The sequence below is a fragment of the Echinops telfairi genome, unplaced genomic scaffold (assembly GCF_000313985.2).
Source record: "Echinops telfairi isolate 266 unplaced genomic scaffold, ASM31398v2 ScPeMD7_7467;HRSCAF=8505_1, whole genome shotgun sequence".
In the NCBI taxonomy this organism is placed as follows: Eukaryota; Metazoa; Chordata; class Mammalia; order Afrosoricida; family Tenrecidae; genus Echinops; species Echinops telfairi.
The window spans coordinates 25,677,838-25,700,000 of record NW_022111368.1 but is presented as its reverse complement, the minus strand read 5'-3'; the positions used below and the strand labels follow the sequence as shown (position 1 = coordinate 25,700,000).

Here is a 22,163-nt window from a genome sequence, read left to right as displayed (position 1 = left end):
GAATCCTACCTGCTTCCATCTGACTAGTAATGCTGGTCTCTTCAGTTCACATTATTCTTTTGATCTATCCAGGGCCTTCTAATGTAAAACCCTTTTCAGAGTAGCCGCTAGTGGTAGCCAGCCTTGAAAACTAAGGTTTCCCTTGATAAGGCATCTGCTTGGGTAAATGAAAATTGAAGCAACAGACTATTTTTTCTTTTACAGCAGAATTTAGTAGTTTTCGTCTTTGGATATAGTTGAAAGTTACTTAAGTATAATCACTAAACATATGAATTAGAAGCAACTTGATGTCAGTGAGGTTATAATTACACAAAGCACATAGTACTACCCTGTTCTGTTTTTAGAGTGTATCATGTTTTCTTATGGTCACAGTTTTTTCAGTATTTTAAGCAGTTTTCAACAGTCAATTCAGTCATTTCTTACATGATGGCTATTTTTAAGTAGATTTTAAATAGGCTCAAAACACTTGGATTTATAAGTCCATAAAAAGGTAATTTTATTATTTTCTTTCTCAAAATATTTATGTTTACAAAAGAAACAAAAGACAAGCCAAATATTAGCATACAAACAAAGGCACTATTATAAATAAATCCTTCACTTTACCAAATCAAACTACTACAGGATGTCTTTATATGCTGAGTTTTCCATATATACTGAAATTATATTCTGGTATAGAGGAAAAACCTCACACTTCAAGAAGTGGATCAGACACATATACACCTGGAATATTTATTAACTTTTGAAATTCTTAATTCTTCCTTTGTCCTCCAAACTAAAAAAGAGTTATCTCTGAAGCACCCTTTCTACCTCACCATTCTCTGAATCATTTCTTATTCTTATCAATGGTCAATGTTTATCCTGGCAGTTTTATCCACATTCTAGGAAATGCAGCAAATCTGTTCTTGAAATGGTCTCGAAATTCAGGTGGGTTAGACCCAAAGCGGCTCTCGTGGACTTGAACGTATATATGAGCAATTTATAGTATGTTTCAGTCAGCCTCTGGTCTGGTTTAACTGCTGATATTGAGTTTCTCCATCTTCTCTTCCCACAGATATAGTCAATTTGAATGTTGTGTATTCCATCTGGGAAGACCCATGTGTACAGTCAGTTTTTTTCCAACAACTGTTCTTTTTTGTTTGTTTCCAACTTTTGCATTCCAATCACCAATAATTATCAATGCATCTTGATTGCATGTCTGATCAATTTCAGACCAAAGATGTTGGTAGAATTGTTCAATTTCTTCAACATTAGCTTTAGTAGTTGGTACATAAATTTAAAGGATAGTTGTATTGATTAGATTTCTTTAAATGCAAATAGATATAATCCTATGACAAACAGCCTTGTACTTCAGGATAGATCTTGAAATGTCCTTTAAGACAATATGTGCAAAGCCATTGTTCTTGATTGTGTCACTTCCAGCACAGATAATCCCGTGACTTTCTGATTTAAAACGGCCAACACCAGTCCATTTCAAGTCTTCCAATTTACTAGATGCATACATCATGCAATCCAAGTTCTAATTATGAGTCAATTTTGCAGCTGTTTCTTCTCATTTTGAATTGTGCCCCAAAGGCAAATGAAAGTCCTGAAGGCTTCGCTCTCACAGGCTTTAGCCCATGCCTGTCGTTACAGTGGACTCTATCCTGAGAAGGTCGTTCTTCCTCAGTCATGTTCTGAGGGCCTTCTGACCTGTGAGGCTCATTTCCTGGCATAACTCTGATAATGTTCTGCTACCACTTATTAGGCCTTTAGTACCTAACATTCTTTCAATGTCATGCACAATATGTTCAGCAGCTAATTCTTCTGAAGTAGACAGACAATTCCTTCTTCTATACAAAGAATTTCTGTTAGTAGTAAGAGTACATTCTTTACAAGAAATAATTCTGTAAATCAAATGTTTTATTATTCTCAGTCATTCTGTTTAAAAAACAAAAACACTCGCCTATCTATCCATTCAGGTACCCATCTTTTTTGTCTTAACATGTATTTAAGGCAAAAAGTATCTTTGTACCAACTAGAGACCCTAAGGTGTCTTCCCCTTAACATTAAGCAAAAATCATCATTATACAATCAAAGTTCAAATTCCCTCTGCACTGTGACTCCCTTAGCTTAAATTTCTAGCCTTATTCACCAAGCAAGACATCATGATCTCAAAAGGAAATAAATACATGTGAAAATGATATACCCCTTTTCTCTTAGTTTATTTTTTTTACTAGACACAAGGAGTTATGCTATTCATTCTTTAGCTTCTTTAGACTATTTTCTAATAAGATATTATACACAGCAAGTCACTGGGGGATAGCCTGAAATGTGTGCTGGCTTATCACTAGCCAAATGAAAACAATTTTAAAAGAATCTTGCATTGCTGTGAGAGGAAAATGGGAACGACACCAAGATGGACCACTTTTTAATTTAGAAAGTCAAATCTATGTAAGTTAGGCATTAGGTTGCTAACCACAAAGTTGGCAGGTCACACCGATCAGCCACGCAGAAGGAGAAAGATGAGGCTAGCTGCCTTCCCTAGGGGCTTATAGTCTTGGGAACCCTATAAAAAGAGGACTGAGAGTCGGAACTGACTGATGGCAATAGTTTGGGTTTAATATCAGAAATCAAAGTAATATAAAGTCTATAAAAAATAAATTAAGGCAGAACACAAAAACATAAGGCAAATAAAAAATATGTAAACTTCAAAAGCATGTTAAAAATGTCCATTATCTTTTCATTCCTTTGCCCCACAAACTTTGTGAAGCCCCTTTGTATGAGAAGAGGAGCCCTAGTGGCACATTAGTTACGAGCTGGCTGAGACCGGCCAAGTTAGCCGTTGAAAACCACTCTCCACTCCTCAGGAGAAAGATAAGCTTTACTACTCCCATAAAGAACTGCAGACTTAGAATCCCAGAGGAGCAGTTCAATCCTGTCCTACAGGTCACTCTGAGTCAGAATTGTTTTGTTGTTTGTATGAGACATAAAACTGTAAACAACTTTTCCTTACTTGAGCTAAGTATATATTTATAGTGAATATAATAAAAAAGCAACCTAAAATTTTAGCTTATGAGATATTGAGATTTGAAGTATTTGATGAACTTGCTAGCAATTATGGCTTAGAAGTCAATAAAGAAAGAAGGCACAGATTATCCATTGGGATTCAGTCACCCCCACTAGCCAGTCCCAGTGAGCTGGCAGGAGCTGGTGCAGTAAATCAACTCTGAACTGACAGCGGGCACTGGAGGGGGGCTTCTTCACAAGGTCCTGAAAAAATTCACGATCTTTTCATTCAATTTCCCACAAACCTTTTGAAACTCCCTCCTAGTTAAAATCTAACCATGGGAGGGCACGGGTTCCTACAATACAAAAGATTCAACACAAGCCAGGAGGAACAAAATCAAGATCGTTTTAAGCCAAATTCCTTCCACTACAATCCTCAGGCTTGACAGGACGGTGAGCTGAGCCACCACAGCAACTCCATGATCTACTCACTTGACATTTCAATGTAAAATTGTCTGAAAACAGAATTATCATAAAAATTCAAAACCCACTAACTGATACCATCCATGAGGATTAAGATTTATAAGACAAAAAAAAGCTTTAGTAAAACAATCTCATACCTTCAATTAATCTACACAAGGTTCTCATTAAAGGAATCCCCTGCCTCTTAGAAGTCACAGTCCTATAATCATGCCTATAATAACTCAGGTTTAATGGCAGAATGACAGACACTAGGGAATTTTAATCAAAGCAAAATAATCACCCCACACACTTAAAAGTGGTAGTTGCTTTTTAAATAGCTCAAACTAAAAACAGGAAAAACTAATTATAAAATATAGAATGTTTCATCCATTAAGTAGCTGATATGATTTTTTAAATTAAAAGCATAATAAAACTCATTAAAACACTGCCAAAACGGAGAAGAGATTGACAAGATGGGATTACAGTGGGAAAGAAAAAAGCACTATGAGTAACCAAGAGTATTTCACATTATAACCATACAGCAAACACGGGGCACTTTGAACATATGCCCACACTGATACATTTGCACATAGGCCAACTCTTTTCTAAAAGCTTACCTACATAGCAAGAAGCAGAATCAAACGAGAGTCAGGAAATCTAGATTCTAAATCCTGCTCTGCTCTTAGACAAATCAGTTATCAGCCCTCTCTGTTCTTTTATAAAACAAAGTCCTATAGTCATGATGCTTAGGGCACTTTCAGTTATTTAAAATCAGGTGATTAAACCTGACTCTAGAATCTCCTTCAAGGCAAAGAGGAAGAACTGGAGTAAAGAAAAAGTATCATAAGCTCCATTTTCTAAGCAAACCAAGGTCTGCCCACCTGGACCCCGTTTCACCCCCACTTCCACACTGCCCATGGATCTCCCCTAGTCCCTCCCTCCAAAGTCAAACTATAACCCCACGCCAACCTGTCAGCTCCAGCACAACTCTCTCTTGGGTGATAACACAACTGAACTCTATAGAGTGATGCTAACTTCTCACACTAAAAATTCTGCGATTCTTTTATAAGAAGGCACACAAACTAAAAGCCAAGCTGTCAGTCCTATCTGACCAGTTCACTTTAGGCAGCCTTGGGGAAGCACTAGAAACAAATTGTTTCTAGTACTCAGAATAACCCTAGCAGGTTGATGCCAACTCACAGAAATCCTGAGTATCCGAGACTCTAACTCCCATCTTTATCCAGGGAGCAGCTGGTAGTTTCGAACTGCTGACCTTTTGGATCACAGCCCAACTCATAACTACTACGCCACCAGGACTCCTTAAGTATAGATTTCTTTTCTTTATAAATGAGGAAATTAGTTTTAGAATGGCTACTGTATTAGTCCAGGTACTTTGGAGAAACAAAACCATGGCGACTCACGTATAAGAGAGAGTTTAAGTAAAGAAAAGGTGCATCATGAAAACATCCCAACCCAATGCTGCCCAAGCCCACAAGTCCAACATTAACCCATTAACCCAACACCAGTCCATAAAGTCCTCCACCTCACAAAACAGAGGCAATGATGCCGACTGCAGGAGGAAAGCTGAGTCCATGAACGTGTAAGCATCTCAGCACTGGCAAGGGTCTCCACACGGCTACTCCGGCACCCAGGGCTGCATCGGGATAGATCCATGCGGCTTCTCCTTGGGGATGTCTTGGAGGAAGTCATTCTTGCAAGCTGAAGCAGGGAACTGCTAAGGCAGCTGCACCCGATACAACCATCACAAAACAAGAGACCCGAGAACTAGAAAGGCGAGGCTTCACCACCCATTTATCCCTCCGCCTTTCAACCAGCACATGTGATTATCGGCCAGGCTGGCACAATTAACTAACTCAGCTACCTAACTCTTTTCAAGGTTACATGGATGCTGAATTTACTGAAGATAGATGTGAACTCAAGAGATGCTCCAGACATTCCACTACTACTACTTTAAAAAGTTCACGAAAAAGTGAAATTAAAACTGAAATTTTCCATGAATTTTTTGAAGCCCCTTTATATATATGGTGCTCCCTGGACCTATGCTGCCATATGCACTATGTGAAGCAATTGAGAAGAATAAACCTGCTAAATTAAACTTGTCAAAAGTGATGAAATCATGTGTGTAGATAGATGTGTATAGACATAAAAGTGTATAGACATCTATATATAGGTGAGCATCTATAGATTTACGTATCTATGTGCAAACCCAAGCCCTTGCAATCAAATCCATTTCAATTCATATCAAACAGAGCAGACCTGGCTCATAGGGTTTTCAAAAATGTAAATATTTACAGAAGCAAATGGCTACATCTTTTCCTACAGAATGGTGGCTGCGTTTGAACCACAGACCTCTCAGCAGCTGAGTAGTTAACCATGGCACCACCGGTGCTCTTCTATCTATATGCAGGTGTTTCTATGTATACATGCTTCCATATATATTCATTCATGTAATACCTATGAAATGTGCAAAAAAATGAATATTTATTAAACATATCTGCAAGCCTGATTTATGGGCTCTGAAGTTTTAGAATTAGTGTCATGGAATAACATGGTCAAGTGGAATAATACAGTATATAAAGCTTACACTCTACGTCCTCGTTTGGTGAGGAGCTTCAAGATACAACTACTAGTTTCTTCTAGTCCAGAGTAAAAGAGATTGAAGGAAAGCAAACAGTCAGAAAAGAACCATGAACTCATCTACCTTGAGTCCAAAAGAATTATATGGTACCTGGCTAGCACAGAATTACTGACAGTTGGTAATAAAGGAGGAGAGTAGGTGTTCAAATAGTTGTTGAATGAATAACATGCCTTGTCATCTCCTCATATAATTTTCTGCTACTTGCTTGAGACAACTCCCTTAAGTCTTGGCAGCTAAGGTTAAAAATGCATTAATACTTTTAATAGGATGCCAGATTCTAGGCTATATGAATTATCAATATGAGGTTAACATGTACAATGCTTTTTAGGATATTAACCAAATAAAAGTATTCATAACAGCACCCTGGTGGTGCTGTGGGCGACACACTGGAGTGGTAACTGCAGCGTTGGTGGTTCAAACCACTAACTGCTCCAAGAGAAAATGAGGTTGGGTGCTCTTACAAAGACCTACGGTCATGGAAACCCTATATAAACCACTATGAATCAGGGAGAACATACTCAGCCTATCTCAAGCAGAACGAGCTAAATAAAACATTCAAACCTCGAGTTGCAATACAGAAGGATTCTATGGCAGAATAATAAATAATGCAAGAAGCATCAAAAGATGATGGAAGAATACACACACAATACCAAAAAAATCCCAAACCAAACTGGCTGCTATTACACCATATCAAAAGGGAACATGTGATCAAGAACTGATAATGAAAGAAGTTGTTCAAGCTGCACTGAAGGTATAAAAACACAAGGCACCAAGAACTGACAGAATATCAACTGAAATGTTTCAACAAGCAGATGCAAACACTGCAAGTCAGGATCTTTGGAAGCAGGTTTACTTGTCCAAAGGACTGGACAAGATCCCTATGTGTACCTATTCCAAAGAACATCATCACGTTAAGTAAAAGTTTGCATTTTAAAAGTTATAGGAGTATATTTATAAGAAGCTGACAGAAATTCAAGCCAGAATCAGAAGAGGATATGGAATGAGGGATATCACTGCTGACTTCTGATAGATGTTGGCTGGGAGAATGAGAATACCAGAAAGATGTACTTTATTGACAATTCAAAGGTACTTAACTGTGTGGTGAACAATAAATTATCAATAGCATTGGCAAAAATGAAAATTCCGGAACAATTCATTGTGCTCATGCTATGTGTGCTATGAACCTGTACATAGACATTGTACAGACATGGAATGACCTGTACAGTCACTCAAACTGAACAAGCGGATATTGCCTGGTTTAAGAACGGTACAGGCGTGTGTCAGAACTGTATCCTTTCACTGCGATATGCAGATGACACAGCTTTACTTCTTGGAATCAGAGGACCTGAAGCATGTACTGATGAATATCAAAGACTACAGCCTTCAATGTGGATTACACATCCGCATAAATAAAAAGGCTCACAAGGGACCAATAGACATCATGATAAACAGAGAATAGATTGAAATTGTCAGAATTCCACTTTTTCGGATACACAATCAACTGGTACTCATTTGATTTCTTGACTGGTACTTCCATGAAATGAAAGGATGGCAAGATTTTGTCTCACAGACTTCGTGCTTGTTATCAGGAGAGACCAGTTCTTGGAAAAGGACATCATCCTGGATAGTCAGTAAAAAAAAGAGGAAGGCCTTCAAGAAGATGGACTGACACACTGGTTGCAACAAATTGTTACACATAACAATTTGTGAGAATGGTACAGTGTTTACGATGGGGTACCTCCCAAAAAACAGAATTGCACTGCAGAGTGGAGCTTTCATAGTACATATTTTTCCCGCTCGGGGAGCACTGATCAACTCGCTGAGTTAGCGCTCCTGGTGGTGTTGCCTGGGAAAGTTTTATCTGGTCACAGTGAATTTTTTTTGTAAAATCAGTTTCACTCAAGCCTCATTTTTTGTGAGGCTGATTAAGAGGACGGTGTGCAGCTGTGAAATTTTGTTTCCTGCTCGGGAAAAATGATGCAGAAACTGTTGTGATGTTGAACCAGCTTACAATGATAGCACTATAGGAAAAACAAGTATACAAGCAGCTTTCTTATTTCAAAAAAGGTGAAAGGCTGATTGATGACAAACCTCATTCTGGAGGTCCATTAACTTCCCAAACTGACGGAAAAGAAAATGTGGACTTGTGGCACATTTAGAGTTCTTTCCAACAGGTCAGACTGTTAACCCAGCTTTCTAGTTAGAAGTTCTGAAAAGATTGTCTATGTGTGTGACAAAAAAGGCCTCCTTTGTGGCATAGGAGGGACTGGTTTTGCCACCACAACAATGCACCAGAGCTCATACAGCTATTTCAGCGAGTCAGTTTTTGGCAAAAAACATCATGCCTCTCTTGCTCCACACACCTGACTCACCTGACCTCAACTCCATGTGACTTCTTTTTGTTTCGGTGAATGAACAGGGACACAAAAGGATAGGCCATCTGAGCATGTAGAAGAGGTAAAGAAAAAAATGAGGGAGGTGCTGTCAGCCATCCAAACAAATGAGTTTGAAAGATGTTTCCAAGAATGGAATCGCAGATTTGACAAATGCATTAAGTGTAATGGAATAGAGAGTACTTTGAAGGTGATAAAAATTGTTTTGTGAAAAAACAAAAATTCTGTTTTGTGGGGGTACACCCTCGTAGTTCTGTTGCATGCAGGGTTACTATGAGTTGGAACCAACTCGATGGCACCAAATGACCGTTAACAACAGGAGTTATAATGTCCCAATTTAAAATTTACAATCATGAAGATTAAACTTACCTTTCTACAATCCATTCTGGTCGAATTACCTTTTCTCCCTTCAATTCTTTAATTTTGGCATTAGGAAGATTTGTGGCAATAATGTGTGTGGTTTTGGATCTGGAATAATACACATGGTATTGGCCTCCATGCAACATCATCAGCTTTCTCAACTCCTCAGCAGAAGGATCTGTAAAATTAATATTAAAATACATTAAAAGTTTTATGTATTAAGTAGAGCCCAGAAGCGAATCCCTAGTAATCTCTAAAGAGACCCATTTAATGAACAAATCACTGGTTCACAGGTTCTCTTTGGTTGTGCTGCAAGAAAACATAGCTTGAAGGTAAATCACAAAGCATTAAAGCTCTACCCCTGCCTTCACAATAATCTTGTCACCTGGCTGCCAGAGGTGCCACAGAAAGTCAACAAACACAAACACACGTACAGTTAAGAGGTACCTGCCAGAGCAAACAAGAACCTCGAGAAATGAATCACTTATCAAAAAAGTCAGTATTCAAGAAATTTTTACCATATTTAGGATACACGACCTCAATTTATCATCCTTTAAAAAAAATTAATACTTATAGACCCATTCATGGATCTCTTGACAGAAAATTCAGCTAATTGTTCAGGTCCTTCACAGTAAGGAAAGTAGTCAGATATATAAATTGCTCCTAACCTACTATAAGTACTTAGTGTAGGGTTTATGAGGCGCATTAATTTTAAGAAAACTAAAAATTTATTAAATTATCTTATAATTAAATTCCTTATTATGAAATTACATCAAGTCAAAAGAGTTCATCATGATTAAAAATATACATATATGAGCTACTAAACACTGTTTTATAGATTTTGCTTTAAATTACCAGTATATTTTATTAAGAACAAAATACCTTAAACAAGCATCGATGTAGCTTATGCTTTCCTAAAAAGAGAAATGCCTGACTCACTAAAGCTGTTATGATCTGCATTAGTATTACATTACGTTAATTATTTTCAATAGCTTTTCTGCTTCTTTTACCACTGTCCTTATGAACTAGCTCAGTCGCACTCCCTCCCCCAGCAACAGCTGTACCGAAGGGAAAGGTTTTCACAGGAGGCTCCCTATCTACTTTTTTATTCAAGCAAGACAGATTTTCTTTATCCTGAGGCAATACAAGCTGGAGTATGTAAATAAAATTCTTTTACTATTTAGGTGAGGTTTAGCTATTAGAACAATAACATAATACTTACAGATTTCTATGCCAGATTTGCCTAATTCTTACTACATTTTCATAGACCAGAATGCATTGCATGCTACTGACTGAACAGACCAGCACTGTCCAACAGGAACAATGTGAACCACTAATGCAAATCACATACGTAATCTGAAAATTTCTGGCAGACACATTAAAGAAAAATCTGGGACCAAAATTTACACTTATAAATTCATTATAATCACGATGGAGGCTTTCACCCTCTCACATTATCACTGTCTAAGAAATGGCACTGAATTGCTTGATTTATCCGAATTAAGTTAACTTTTCAACCTCTTCTAATAGTCTGGGTTCTTTGTTTCACAGTTAACAATTTCACGTTTTGCTACATTAGCCGCTTTAATAACATCTCTCCCCCAAAATGCTGATAATGTCCACTTAGCCATGTTGTATTCAGTCGCCAAATCAGACAAGCGGAGATCTGACTCAAATTTCAAATGATTTAACGCTATCATGGTTCTCAGTTTTCCTTAGTTTCATTAATGACTTCCTTTGGATCCAATGGTTATAACTGATGCAAATAAAGCGCGCAAAAAAAAAAAGCCAAGCATAATGACAAATGTTTTAATGCACTAACACAAGCACTGTATGTTGAGCGGCAGTGGTGCCAAACTGAAGCGTCAACCGCACCTTACTCCCTGTGTCCGCGGGGAGATGCAACCCACCACCCACTCTCGGCACATACAGGGTTTTTCAAGATGAGAATTTTTGGCTCGACTATTGAGCAAAGTTACAAACACCAAGCACATTTTTCCAAACTTTGTTGTTCGAGTAGTATAAAGTTCAAGCTTAGTGCCATTTCACAACCAAGGTATCCCTGTAATTCAAATTGCTGGTCACAAGCATGTTAGGTACAGAACATGGGTAGGGACAGTTCTACTCCACTGTACAACGTTCAACCTATAGCTCTTGAGTAATTCTGTTCATGTGATACACTGACCAATTTCACTATAAAACAAGAATTTCAATAAAATTACCAGGATGACTCCTCTATAGACCTCGAAGCTAAGTCATTGATCTAGCATTTACTGGGTTTTTTTTTCTGTCATATGTAAAACACGTTCAACAAATTAGTAAACTGCTTTGCTGTAATGAGGAAGACAGATGAACATTAAACTAGTGAGATTCAATTTTTAAAAAAGAGAAAAAGCAGAATGCTTCTTTGAAAAGAACTTACAGGAAATTTTTTTTTTTTTTTTTAGGAAATTCTTAAATACCAGACAAAAATGGTGTTTACATTACATTAACTTTCTTTTGAAAATTCTTGGCATATACTTATTATTTGCATTTGATCACTATATCAAAAAAAATCTGAGTTCACATGAATTTAAACTACTAAGGCTTTACAACTATTTTTTGAAAGTTTTATTTCAGGATTTACTTTAGAACTGCTTATTTACCCAAACAAAATGAAACATGCTGGTGGTATTGATGCTAACTCTTAGTAAATAACATACTTAAATATTTGTTTTTATTTATTTTCAGAACTCATATATAAAACTTTAAGTTTGTGAACACTTTAAGACATTTGATAATTCAAGTCAAACACGAATTAACAACAACCAGTAGCACTGCATCATTTATGGTCTGTAGAAACAAGAACTTCATTTAACCCTCAGCGTTGTCCTCCCTACCTTTACTTTCAAGCACCCCACTCAGAATGTAATAAGGGTTCCACGCGATTGTTTAATAGAACATGAAAAACTTAATATAGCACAAATAAGGTATTATGAGAACAGAGCTACTAAGTTTTTGATTGAACTAAACCTGAAAATTAGGTAAGATTTTGACATGTGGATAAGTTGAAGAAAGATGGTAGATAAAAATGTTGGAGGGGAGGGGTAAGGGGTGTGAGAGGGCTGAAATAGTTGGAAAGGATGTGGTTGTGGAATTAGAACAGGGGTCCTCAAACTTTTTAAACAGGGGGCCAGTTCATTGTCCCTCAGACTCGTTGTAGGCCAGACTATAGTTTAAAAAAAAAAACTATGAACAAATTCCTCTGCACACTGCACATATCTTATTTTGAAGTAAAAACCAAAACGGGGCAAAAACACCCAGCGGGCTGGATAAATGTCCTCGGAGGGTCGCATGTGGCTCACAGGCTGTAGTTTGAGGACGCCTGATTTAGAAGCATATTTTCAAAAAACAGGGAATAATGCAGTTTTGGAGAGAGCTGTGGGGTGAATTAGATGAGAATCCATGAGATAAAATAATGCAATTTGGATATATGCTTGAGTTTTAAAGAAAACAGTTAGAATCAGTGGCAGAAGTCACAGGGATATAGACTGGCTTAAGAAATTAATCAGAAATAACAATGTGTGAATAAAATTGGGATTGGCTTTGACAGCACAGCGCCAAAGCAGCTCATAAGAACCTGGCGACAAGGGCTGCAGCACTGACAAGCCCACAAACAAAAAAGCCACTGACATACAAAATTTAAAAGAAGGAAAAAGGAAAAAAAAACCCGAACAGATAGGCTGGAAAAAAAAAGAAAACGAAAAGAGGAAGAAAACAAACAAACAAAAGCCTGTTAGTAGATCAAGGTCTAGGCTTTCTACGCCTGTACAGATTTAGTCTTGGAAACCCACTGGGGCAGTTCTTCTTTGTCATACAGGATCAATGAGCGAGAACTGATTCAATGACAATGAGTTCTTGAGAGAGAGTGGTTGTCCCATCTATTTTTCAAACATTAAAGAAAAAATTCTCAGGCATCAAAAACCCAGAACAAAAAAAATCATCAATGTGAATGAGGGGGAGTGCAGAGTGGAGACCCAAAGCCCATCTGTAGCCTCTTTGACAACCCTTTACAGAAGGGTCACAAGGAAGAGACAAGCCAGTCAGGGTAAAGTACAGCACCGACGAAACATACAACTTTCCCCTAGTTCTTTAACGCTCCCCCCCACTATCATGAACCCAATTCTACCTTTCAAATCCAGCTAGACCAGAGTATGTACAGATAAGAGCTCAAAACATAGGGAATCCAGGGCAGATAAAGCCGTCAGAACCAATAATGATACTAGCGATACCAGGAGGGTAAAGGGAAAGTGGGGGAGAAAGGGGGAACTGAACACAATGATCTACATATAACCCCCTCCCAAGAGGACAGACAACAAAAAATGTGGGTGAAGGGAGACATCTAGCAGTGTAAGACATGAAAAAAAAAAAATTATCAGGGGTTCATGAGGAAGCAAGGGTGGGGGAGGGGAGAGGGGAAAATGAGTTGATACCAAGGGCTCAAGTAGAAAATGTTTTGAAAATGATGATGGCAACATATGCACAAACGTGCTTGACACAGTGGATAGATGTATGGATTGTGATAAGAGCTATGTGAGCCCCCCAATAAAATGATTTTTTTAAAAAGATGATTAGTTGTAATTTTTTTAAAAAAAGAAAGAACTGGGTGACTAACTGCAGATTAGGAAAAGCTGAAATCTAAGCTTGTCTTGCGGACATCAGGAAAGAAGATGCTTCAAGACACTAAAATCAAGAAAAATTCCTGATACAGGGACACTGGTCTCCTTCAAAAGCAAACATGTAGACAAGTCTCTAAAAGTAGGAAATACACGATTAAAAATCTGTATAAATGAGACTTCGCAAGTCTCTCACCCTAATCACAGAAAAGAAAGACTATGTGACCCCCCCTTCCATATACTAGGCACAAGGACAATACATTGGATTGTGGAAGTGGGGCAGCAGAGATTAAAAAAGGAATGGGGAGATTACATGAAATTCTCCATCCTACACACTGAGAATTCTGATCTTCTCTATCCCCTGGGCAACCAAAACGCTGGCAGCTATGTGCAGACTGTTCTTCAGGCAAGAAACAAAGATTCTTCTCTGGGAAATACGACCAGCTTCCCTCTGCCTACAAAGGACTTATGGACAGCAACGACTGTCAATTCACCAATGATAGGGCCCCACCTGCAAGGAAGCCCACATTCAGTTAGCTTCCAACCAGCTTTTTAAGCAAGAGAGCTAGTGTTTCTCATTTTGGGGCTCCTTAGATTCGTCAAACTAGGTACTCAGACAAAAATGAAAATGAAAAAAAGGCAATAGCTGGTAATATGGAAGGAGGGATCAGTATTTACATATATGGTTAAATTATTTAAAACAAAATTTTAAAGCGAATCCTTCTTAATTCTAATTAATACAGTAAAAAGTACTCAACCTGTATAGCCATTAACATAGATGGCAACTCCACTAAAAATCGTAGATGAATTTCCATCCTTTTGCATAGCAGCATCTGATCGAAACTGTTCTTCCAATTTCTGGACCTTTGCAGCCATATACCCACCCTAGAATTAAAGAAAAAGTAAATCAACTTCAACACAGCATTTGCCTTTTCAACATTTTTTACATTTACAATAAAGTGACAAGAACTATATCGTTATATACCACCATCACCACTATGCCTTTCCAAAAAATGTGATCACTCTTTACAGAATTATCAGTGTCCACTAACCATATTTACAAGGGGCTATTTTAAGTAATATTTCTTCTTTGGAGGGAGGTTTACTGATCACACAGTAAAATAATGACATCCTTAACATGAATCGCAAGGCAATAAAGCAGATTAAGACTTTCCCTGTCAACTCAATTTTTAACAATTCTACCGCATTTTTATAAGTTATTTTTAATGGGGAAAAGGGCAGATCAAAAATAATAAATATCACCAAGTACTTCCTGCCTACCACACAATCTAGCAAGAGTTATACCCCAAAGATTAAACCAATTAGAAATTTCACAAGTAGTCAATAAGCACGTATTTTAGACTGGCTCCCACTACCTCCTGTATATGGAGAGCACGGAATTAATTACTTCAGATATGATGAAGCATCTGGACCAATCAGTGCAGCCCTTCTCTCATGAGGCGCATGTGACTAGGACTACAATTATCTAGTAGTTAAATTCTGGATTTGGTCAATAAACTCAGTAATACTATCTTCTGGCATACCAGGGAACCTTTAAAAAGTTCATGGAGAAATTCATTCCATTTTTCCATAATCTTTCTGATGCCCTCTGCCCTGTCCCACATAACACCAACTTCAAGAATATTAAAATATTACTGTTTGGGGTAAATTCCACTACAAATCCATGAATACTATTTTACTTTTTCAGAAACATTTTATTAGGCTTGAGCGCTTTGAATAAAAGTCTTCAGGAAATCGCCACCACCACCACCACCACCAACCCCAAAATATAGGACTACAGTAGAAAGTTTAAATTGCGTATGACCGCATTCATTGTTACTATTTCAGGATATTACTTTCAAAGTTTACACTGTACAGGCCAGAAGCTTTATAAAAAAAATAGGGCCATATATAATAAGCCTTCACAACATACTGTTGAGTCAAGACCATCGCCCCTGTTTAGGAAACAAAAGGCTGAGTAATGATTGCCCAGTGATCCAATGTATGCGGTTTGTTTCTCTCATCAAACAAGGCTTTCTGTGTCTCAGTATTACTAGCAATGTTACAATACAATTATTGTACATTTTTCCACAGGATCAAAGTCTTGAGAGTAACTTGGAAGTTGAAGATAGTGTACATTGTAAAGCTTTCAATACATTAACTTCCAAAAAGTTTTAACAACGTACACTTGTGAAAACTCAAATAGTTAATGACTTATGCAATTTAAAACTTTTAAAAAATGCTTTAAGCCACACTATAAACTTGAATAAGAATGAAAAATACCTAGAAAGTTCAACACAATTATTTTTATTCTTTTGAAACACACCCATTTTTGCCAGCCATCATTTTCAGCTCGTTTCCTCCATCCACCTCGCCTCATGGTGGAGCTTCTGTAGTTGAGAGAGAGAATAAGTCGATTTTACAACACAATGTACTTTTGAGATTTCATTTTAATATCACAAAAAAAACACCCAAGAAATTAAAATAAACTCAAAATTTTATTAAAGTTAAAACCTACAATTCTGAGTAATTTTGTTCTCCAAACAAATATCCTAGGGCTAACTGTCATGTACAAATTATAAATACTTTAAGTGTCATTAGGGAAATTTTCTATGCACTCTTGAGCAGCAATAAAAACACTATTTGATATAATTCACCACCAAACCTCACAAATATGGCCAAATTTACTTAACTTGTTAGTATAACAGACCAAGTATACAGTTCTTTTCTTGAATTGCTCCTGATGAGACTCTTAAACCCTGTCTTTGCTATTACACACTGGACATTTAGGTCTATGCAATTCATCGACTGTGTGAAAAGTCCATTGGCCTATTAAAACAATACTTCATAGGATACAGGACAGAGATGATCAGGGATATAGATCAGTGAATCTGTCACTCTTCAGGCAAGATTAGGCCAACTAGAAAGGTGCACTAGAAAGTCACCATGACGACTACGATGCAAGTCAGTCATCTTCTGTGTCATTTATGTGTCAGCTTGCACAGACTATGTTGTCCAGGTGTTTGGTCAAACACTAGTCTAGATGTTCCTGTGAAGGTAGAGAAGTGACTAACATTTACAATCAATTGATTCCAAGTAAAGGAGATTACTCTTGATTATGTAGGTAGGCCTCATTCAATCAGTTGAAGGCCTTAAGAACAAGAACAGAGAAGGAATTCTCTGTTAAGATAGAATCTTTCTGGAGTTCCCAACCTACCACATGACCTATGATGGGTTTTAGACTTGCCAGCCCCACAAGCACACGAGCCAATTCCTTAAAATAACCTTTCTTCTCCACACATACACACACACAGGCCCCACATCTTATTCTCTGGAGAATGACTAATGCAATGATCAAATGATGGATTAAGTTTCAGATGGCTAAGTGGCCAGTGTGGTATAAAAAGTAGGTTCTAAATAAAACTCCTTTCACATTCTTCTAATCCTATGGCTACAACGTGGGATGTGACTGCATTATCCTTTGCAAAATTATTTTGACATCCATTTAAGATTATTTTCCTTCTATAACTATATAGGTGAATAGATGGTTTCCAAGTCAAATACACTTTTTGTTTGAAGTTTGATAAAGGTAGGGCTATGTTATTCAAGATCTTCACTCTTGAAATACTATATTTGACTATTAAATATTTCTTATCTTTCCAGTATGTTCACTTTGTACAATCCCTAAAGACGTCCTGCCTATACTGACAAAATCTGAGAAATTTATTCACATACAGTTCTTGATCACATATAAAATTCTCAACACCTGCTATTACAAGTAAGGAGTCTAAATAAATACAAATATTAGCCTATTAAGGAGCCTAAGTGGCCCTACTTGATAAGTATTGGGCTGCAAATCAAACCAGCCAGCCACTCTACTAGGTACATTTCAGTTAGCAGCCAAGCACTAACCACTGTACACCACAGATCCTTTAAAAATATAGTATAAATCAATCAAAAATTGTGTATCAAGAATGCAAAATAGAACAGCCGCTTTAGAAAACAAACATCTTACAAATGACAACACATAAGTGGGAATCTTTTGAAAAGAATAAAGCATGCAATACCAATGTTTATTTTAAATAAGCTATCTACAGCCTAAGAGCAGTAGATTCAGTGATTCAAGATTTGGGTTCTAATCCCAGTTCTACTAGTTTTGGGGAAGATGTAAGTGGTTAACAACTTGACTATTAGCTGGAAGGTTGCCAGTTCAAACCCACACAACAGCATCTCAGATAAAGGGTCAAGGGATCTGCTTCCAAAAGGTCACAGCTTTGAAACACCTATGATATTCTCTGGACACACGGTTCTCCAGGAGTCATAATCAACGGCAGAGCAACTAACAACAATCCCAGTTCTCCTGCTACCTAGCTATGATTTTAAGGTGGGCCCAAGAGCACTATGTCTGAAGAGTGTTCTGAAGACCCTCTGTAGGACGACGCCCAGGTGCAGAGTAAATGGAATAATGTGGGAGTAAAACAGTAAGCAAGTAAAGTTTCACTCTCTACATTCAACTTGAATTTTAGCAGGCCTGCTTTTCTAAGTTATAGATTCTTGACGTCTGAATAAGATCATTTGTGAAGAAAAAGTATAATTTGAAGAAAACTGAAACTACAAACTTTGGGTTCTAATCTGTGTTCCCACCTGTGACTCTACAAAAAGGGCAGGAAATGCCCCAACCATTGAATAGGTCTTTTCTAAAACTTTCTGGGAGCCCACAAAGAAAAACTAACCAAATAAGAGGCTGTCCCTGCAGCTGTGTCGCACCCCGCCCCCAATATCAATATACAAGACTTTTATAAAAGAGAGAGCGTGGGTCTAAAACAAACCCAGGGGATTCTCTCTTCCTGGTCTCGATCAAGGTGAAAAAGAGAACCCGATGCGGGAGTTCCACATCCACTGCCTCAACATCTGCATGGGGGAGAGTGGCGACAGACTGACCTGGGCAGCCAAACTGCTGGAGCAGCTCAATGGCCAGACCACGTCAAAGCCAGATACACCATCAGATCCTCTGGCATTAGGAGAAATGAAAAAACTGCTGTCCACTGCACAGTTCGTGGGGCCAAGGCAGAGGAAATCTTGGAGAAAGGTCTAAAGGTGTGGGAGGAGTACAAGTTATGGAAAAATAACTTCTCCAACACTGGAAACTTTGGATTTGGGACCCAGTAACACATCGACCTGGGGATCAAATATGACCCGCGCCTCGGTTTCTACGGCCTGGACTTCTACGAGGTGCTGGCGAGGCCAGGCGTCAGCACTGCCAACAAGAAGCGCAGACCAGGCTGCATGGGGCCAAACACAAAATCGGCAAAGAGGAGGCCATGCGCTGGTTCCAGAAGAAGTATGATGGGATCATCCTTCCTGGCAAATAAATTCGTTTCCAAAAGACCAATAAAAAGGTTACAGTGAAAAACAAACAAACAAAAAACCAGGGATCCTAAATGTCTACAATGTAAGAGATTGCTTGACTCCTCCTACTATTCAATGTTCATTAGCATTATATGATCCATCACACATAACTAAATTCTCGTCATGTATCTTAGAAACACCCAAATACATTTTCATCAGTGTATTAGTCTGGGTACTTTGGAGAAACAAATCCACAGCAACTCATGTATAAGAGACAGTTTTATGTAAAGAAAATGTGCATCATGAAAACATCCCAACCCAATGCTGCCCAAGCCCACAAGTCCAACATTAACCCATTAACCCAACACCAGTCCACAAAGTCCTCCACCTCACAAAACAGAGGCAATGATGCCGACTGCAGGAGGAAAGCTGAGTCAGTGAACGAACAAGCATCTCAGCACTAGCAGGGGTCTCCACACGGCTGCTCCAGCACCCAGGGCTGCATCGGGGTAGGTCCATGTAGCTTCTCCTTGGGGCTGTCTTGTAGGAAGTCATTCTTGCAAGCTGAAGCAGGGAATGCTAAGGCAGCTGCACCCGGTGCAACCATCACAAAACAAGAGACCCGAGAACTAGAAAGGCGAGGCTTACCACCCATTTATCCCTCCGCCTTTCAATTAGCCCCATATGTGATTATCAGTCAGGCTGGCACAATTAATTAACTCAATCAGTGTTAACCTACTGGTTACATATTTACGACTCTAGTGTCTATTGACTATTACATAAAAATATGGACTTGAAGCGGCTTTTCATCAGTCCTAGAGCTCTAGTCATATGTAGATTTGTAGCTTTATCTTTCCTTCATTTAATAGTTATTTAAGAAATACCTGCTGAAGAAATAGGAATGATGTAAATGATGAGCAGTGGATTAATGAATAAATGTGCATACTACAGTAGTACAGTACACGGCTCAAAAGGAAGTTTTGCGAATAGAACAGGGGAATGCTGCATGATTTAAAATCGAGAAGTGTGCGTCAGGGTTATAGCTTCTCACCATACTTATTCTGTAAGAGGGGATACCCCCCAAAACACAGGGGAAAAGCTCTGCTGGGCAGAGCTTCCATAGTATGCAATTTTCCCACTAGGCAAGCATCGAGCAACTCGCTTAGTGCACCTAGTGGTGTTACCAGGGAAGGTTCTCTCTGGTCACAGTGAATGTTTTGGTAAAAGCAGTTTCACTTGAACCTCGTTTTTTTGTGACAGCCAATTTAAGAGAAAAGCATGTGACTGTGAAATTTTGTTTTCTGCTCGAGAAAAATTGTTGTGATGCTGAACACAGCTTGGGAAAAACTCAAGGATAAGAGTGGGTTTCTCATTTCAAAAAAGGTGAAATGTCAATTCATGACAGAACTCATTCTAGATGTCTGTGAACGTCCCGAACAGGCAAAAATGTCGATAAAATTGATGTACTTGTGCTTGAAGATCGATGATGGACCATTAGAGATGGGAAAGTTATCTGGACTATCTTGGAACTCGGGTTGAGCACATTTGAAAAGATTGGGAATGAGAAGGGTTCCTGCAAAAGTTGTGCCTCCAGTTCTGACTGACCAGAAAAAAAGAGCTTCACTGGAAACATGCCGTGCTTTGAAGGAACAGTTCCAAAGTGACCCAAACTTTTGTTCCAAGGTCATTACTGGTGAGGAAACATGGTGCTATTCTTATGACCTCAAAAGCAATCATCAATCAAACCAGTGGAAGACACCATTATCATCTAACCCCCGCCCCCCTAAAAAAAAGCTCAAAAAGCTTCTCAGTGAAATCAAGGATCAAGACAATGCTCATTTGGTTTTGGGGTGGGTTTTTTTGTTTTTTAAAATCATTTCATTGGGGGCTTGTACAACTCCTAATACAAACCATACATCCATCGTGTCAAGCACATTTGTACATCTGTTGCCATCAGCATTCTCAAAACATTTGCTTTCTACTTGAGCCCTTGATATCAGCTCATTTTTCTTCTCCCTCCCTATTTCCCCCTCCCTCATGAACCCCCAATAATTTATAAATTATCATTATTTTGTCATACCTAACACTATCCGACATCTCCCTTCACCCATTTTTTCTGTTGTCCGTCCCCCAGGGAGGGGGCTATATGCAGATCCCTGCAATCGGTTTCCTCCTTCTACCCCACCTTCCCTCTACCCTCCTTGCATGCCACTCTCACCACTGGTCCTGAAGGGAACATCCGTCTTGGATTCCCTGTGCTTCCTTCCAGCTCCCATCTGTATCAGTGTATGTCCTCTGGTCTAGCCGGACCTCAGCGGACTTGTGAGGGGGACCCTTAGGGCATTTGGAGTTCATTCCACCACGTCAGACTGTTAATCAAGTGTTCTATTCAGAGCAGTGGTGCTCAACCTTCCTAATGCTGCGACCCTTTCAGACAGGTCCTCGTGCTGTGGTGACCCCCAACCATAACATTATTTTCATTGCTACTTCATAACTGTAATTTTGCTACTGTTATGAATCATAATGTAAATATCTGATATGTAGGATGTATTTTCACTGTTACAAATTGAACATAATTAAAGCATAGTGCTTAATCACAAAAACAATATAGTAAAATATTTATTTCTAATTACAAATAAATGAAGTTTTGTCTTGAAGCATGGCGTATGTAGCATGGGTAACAGTCTTCATGCCTGGTACTCATGTGGGCGTATCTGCATGCGCGCATACCCGCCTGGAGATGGATAGAGGAGCGGTGTCTCAGTACCTAAGACCATCAGAAATGTTTTCCAATGATCTTAAGCGACCCCTGTGAAAGGGTGGTTCAACCCCCAAAGGGGTTGCAACCCACAGGTTGCGAACAGCTGATTTAGAGGTCCTGAAGTGACTGCTTAACAGTGTGTGACAAATAAAGGCCTCAATTGTGGCAGACGGGACTGGTTTTGCCACCAGGACAATGCACCTGCTCCCACAGCCATCTCAGCGCACCAGTTTTTGGCAAAAACATCATGCCTGTCTTGCCCCACACACCTGACCTCACTCTGTGCAACTTCTGTTTGTTTCCAAGAATGAAGAGAGACATGAAAAGGCTGGGATTTGAGAAAGTAGAAGAGGTGAAAAAAAGAAACAGGGAGGTGCTGTCAGCCATCCAAACAGATGAGTTTGAAAAATGTTTCCTAGAATGGAACTGAAGATTTGACAAATGCATTAAGTATAACGGAGAGTACTTTGAAGGTGTTAAGGTTGTTTTATAAAAAAATTTACATACATAGCTTTGAAAAAATTTCCAGTTTTGGGGGG

The 22,163-nt window shown here is 38.6% G+C and overlaps 1 protein-coding gene and 1 pseudogene across 3 annotated transcripts in view; one reads left to right on the top strand and one right to left on the bottom strand.

The window, feature by feature from the left end:
* Positions 1–15,919, bottom strand: part of REV1 (REV1 DNA directed polymerase) — a 61,944-nt gene extending 46,025 nt beyond the window's left edge. For 2 of the 3 annotated variants that reach the window (XM_004704341.2, XM_004704342.2), the window contains exons 1-3: positions 15,841–15,919; positions 14,273–14,399; positions 8,869–9,037 (exon numbers count right to left, since the gene is read on the bottom strand). In XM_004704341.2, the coding sequence (XP_004704398.1) occupies positions 8,869–9,037; positions 14,273–14,399; positions 15,841–15,894 (350 nt within the window). In that variant the 5' untranslated portion in view covers positions 15,895–15,919. Of the gene's footprint in view, positions 1–8,868; positions 9,038–14,272; positions 14,400–15,797 lie in introns of all 3 variants that reach the window. The other variant, XM_045283863.1, reaches the window with a different exon arrangement.
* Positions 15,920–16,460: 541 nt separating this feature from the next.
* On the top strand, positions 16,461–18,886 carry LOC101638159 (annotated as a pseudogene).
* Positions 18,887–22,163: the final 3,277 nt, after the last annotated feature.